The sequence below is a fragment of the Pocillopora damicornis genome, chromosome 14 (genome assembly GCF_964200805.1).
Source record: "Pocillopora damicornis chromosome 14, jaPocDami1.2, whole genome shotgun sequence".
In the NCBI taxonomy this organism is placed as follows: Eukaryota; Metazoa; Cnidaria; class Anthozoa; order Scleractinia; family Pocilloporidae; genus Pocillopora; species Pocillopora damicornis.
Genome location: NC_142683.1, coordinates 17,394,556 through 17,397,606, shown reverse-complemented (window position 1 = coordinate 17,397,606; position 3,051 = coordinate 17,394,556). Strand labels below are relative to the sequence as shown.

The 3,051-nt window shown below is 36.8% G+C and overlaps 1 protein-coding gene across 1 annotated transcript; it reads left to right on the top strand.

The window, feature by feature from the left end:
• Positions 1-220: 220 nt before the first annotated feature.
• Positions 221-2,547, top strand: LOC149034803 (uncharacterized). The gene has a single exon (XM_089194397.1). The coding sequence runs from the start codon at positions 457-459 to the stop codon at positions 1,216-1,218; it is 762 nt and encodes a 253-aa protein (XP_089050523.1). The 5' UTR covers positions 221-456; the 3' UTR covers positions 1,219-2,547.
• Positions 2,548-3,051: the final 504 nt, after the last annotated feature.

The following is a 3,051-nucleotide window of genomic DNA, read 5'->3' as shown; positions in this document are numbered from 1 at the left end:
TTAGCTGCGGAGTATCACTGTGTTATTTCCTTCCCAAGAAGCTGAGGCGTAATAAGGTTTGTCAAGAGATAATTCGCAGGAGAGCGAATGGAAGGTATGCTGAAAAATTATATCAGTCACAGGGTAAACAGTATTGATCATACACGATTGTCTGGTGATCAAAGAAACCAATCACAAGTGCTACATACGTAAAAGCTGGTTTAGCTTACGGCGAAGGCACTTAAAGAGCGTGTTACTGTATTTACCATAACAGTTGTAATCTTTTAAGTTCTCAAAAATAAGAATTAGGGTAAAAAAAACTATCGTATATTCGGTTAAAAGTGATGGAGTCTTTCGACCGCTTAGGGGTGCAGCTGATATCAATGGGAAACTCTTTGTAATATTTTTCTTATATTTGTTTCATTATAAGGTCAACTTAATTTTATCCTATCCTGGTCAGGTGGTGTTGACATTGGCATGACAACTTGTATTGAGATACGCCGGCCACTGTTACAGGAATCAGCCGATTGCTACTGGCATTTTTTTCCAGGACAACGACAAAGAAATCCGTATCATGTAAAACTCTCAGCACTGGCTTTCAGTTTGTTGTTGTATCAGTGCAAAACAGATGCGGCTTTCCCTTTTTCAGAGGATGTCACGATGGTGTGGCTGGCTTCGCTATGTATTTTCACCACTATCTCTATAGCTGCCCTTCAGAATGTTCCGCAGTTCCCCGGTTACAAGGCAATCTTACATCGGCTCAAATACGTTCCTTCATTTTGGACTTTAATAATCCTTTTGACCGTCGCCTTGTTTCGATATGTTAAGCTACTAATTTGTATCAAATCTTTGTCATCTTGGGTCGTAATTGTTTGCTTGATGATAAGTTACATTCTGAGAACTTTGGTCGTGGGATTTTTAAATTACACCAGGTTAAACTCCCTAAAGCAGAAATATCCCATTTACATTTTTGTTATATCTAAACTGACAGTGTTCTTGTTTTTCATTGTTACCTTTATCAATCTCATGGCTACCCTTTTGGCCCTGAGTGTGGAAATCCGCGAGATGCATAAAACAGATCGAGCTAAGAACTCGCTCGATTTGAATTTGGATACCGTAAACGAACTGCTGGAGGTCTTTGGTACAACCACTTTTAGAATTAAGTTAATGAAATTCTTTTGGGAAAAGTTTTTCGTCGACGACAGGAACATTCTTTGTTTCCATATACCTTTGGAGTGAGAAAGACAGCGAAAATCGAGAGAGTTTCATTCTCGTCCTCAGAGCCACTCGTTTTCGCTTACTCTGATCACTTGACAAGCTCACTGAAATGATTGCGCTCACTTAGAGCGCAAAAAGTTTTGCCTTTTTTTTTTTTTACAATTCCTGCTTCTTGTTGCTACGCCTTACCTCTTATGTAGATTAGTTTTTCAGCGATTTTTTTTTTCTAGTTAAATGTTCTAAATTTGTATAATTTATTACCTTGTTTGAATTGTTAATGTTGGAACAGTGTGACACATGAAAGACGCAGTGTGTATTTTGAACCACAAAGCCATAATTTCGTCATACTATACAGCAGAAGCTCTCCACTTCCGGTTTTCCGTGTCATGTACTTCAAGCTTGAGCCTCGGTTTTTCCCGTGAAAAAACAACTCCTAATATTAGGCAGCAACGCTGTCGGCAAGTTTGTAGTTTGGGTAGTTGTCTTGAGATTTTGCGTTCGATAACGTTTCTGTTTAATTTTATTTGGACCTTACTAATCTTAATGAGTTCCTTTGAGACATTCCCAGAACGGATTGAGGTGGCAAGGTTGTAAAAAAAGTTTATAGAACAGTCAAAAGTCGCGTCCGTTTACCCGACAGGGTGACTTAACCAGGTTGTGTAGGATCTTTATACATCGGGTAAATGCCTTTATTTTGAGCTTAAATTAACTCTTTTGACGGATTTTCTATGATTTCTGGTGTTGTGAAAGTCTGCTACAACTACCGATGATTGCTAAGTTTGATTTGAATACTTCGTTGCAGAGAACTGCCGTTCCGCGTTAGTTTAAAACTTACCTTAAAATGCTGAGGAATTGACAAAAATATGTTAGAAAAGTAACAGTATTTACGTAAAAAAAAACAATAAAATAATAAAAACCAGGATTCAATAAAGGATGCAGAAGCAGCCATTCAGTCAAATCTAACTTTCCTCAAGGCAATTATGAGAAGTTGGGTATGTTAGCTGTGCTACAATGAAAAAGGGAATTCATCACTCCAAGGTAGATGATGTTAAATCTTGTCTCAATTGACTTTAATTCAGAGGTTGAGACCACCCTAATGTACATTTAAATGCAGCTCTTGACTGCTGTGCCATGACTTTTCATTATGATCAGAATATTATTTTGAGTTAGATGAAGGACTCAATGCTGAATGCAAAGAAAAAATTTTAGTTTCCCGTTGCTCATTGAGTGAGGTACTGGTGTCAGATATGTTTAGTCACTATCTCGCTGTTTTGAAAAGAAGTAAGCACTTAACTTAACTCAAAACTGTAAGAGGACTTTCCTCATTCGTCAAGTATAACTCAACTTCAAGTGCCATAATACATGTAAGAGACAGCATGAGTAAATCTTATTCTTGGTGAAATTCAAACCTTAGTTTGAGTCACTTCCAAGGAATCAATTATCAACTGATTGAGTAAATCAAATATGTGAACTCAAACTAAAGGGAAACTACCATTAGAATCAAATAAAATTTTTAACTTTGTATATAACCTAGTCCTAGAAGGATTAGCCAAAAACATGTACCATTATAAAAATTAAAAAATGGGTTCCATTTTCTGTTTTCGCATTAAGTAAGATAAAAATGGGGGTTCTGGCACATTTCAATATCCACCTTGATTTTTAAGGCAACTCATGAATTTAACCTTGATATCAACCTTGATTTCAAAAAACAGTTCTTGCACATTTTGGAGACAACCTTGATTTCAAAGACAATTTAAATTATTCACCTGTGAATAATCCTCACACCCTCATCAGAATGTCTCATTCGTGAGTTCTGAAGAGGATGCGAACAATATCAACTTGAACGATCCTCTT

Bases quoted from the DNA above. Each gene is read 5' to 3' on its own strand.
- LOC149034803 (XM_089194397.1), top strand. From the start codon at position 457: ATGACAACTTGTATTGAGATACGCCGGCCACTGTTACAGGAATCAGCC.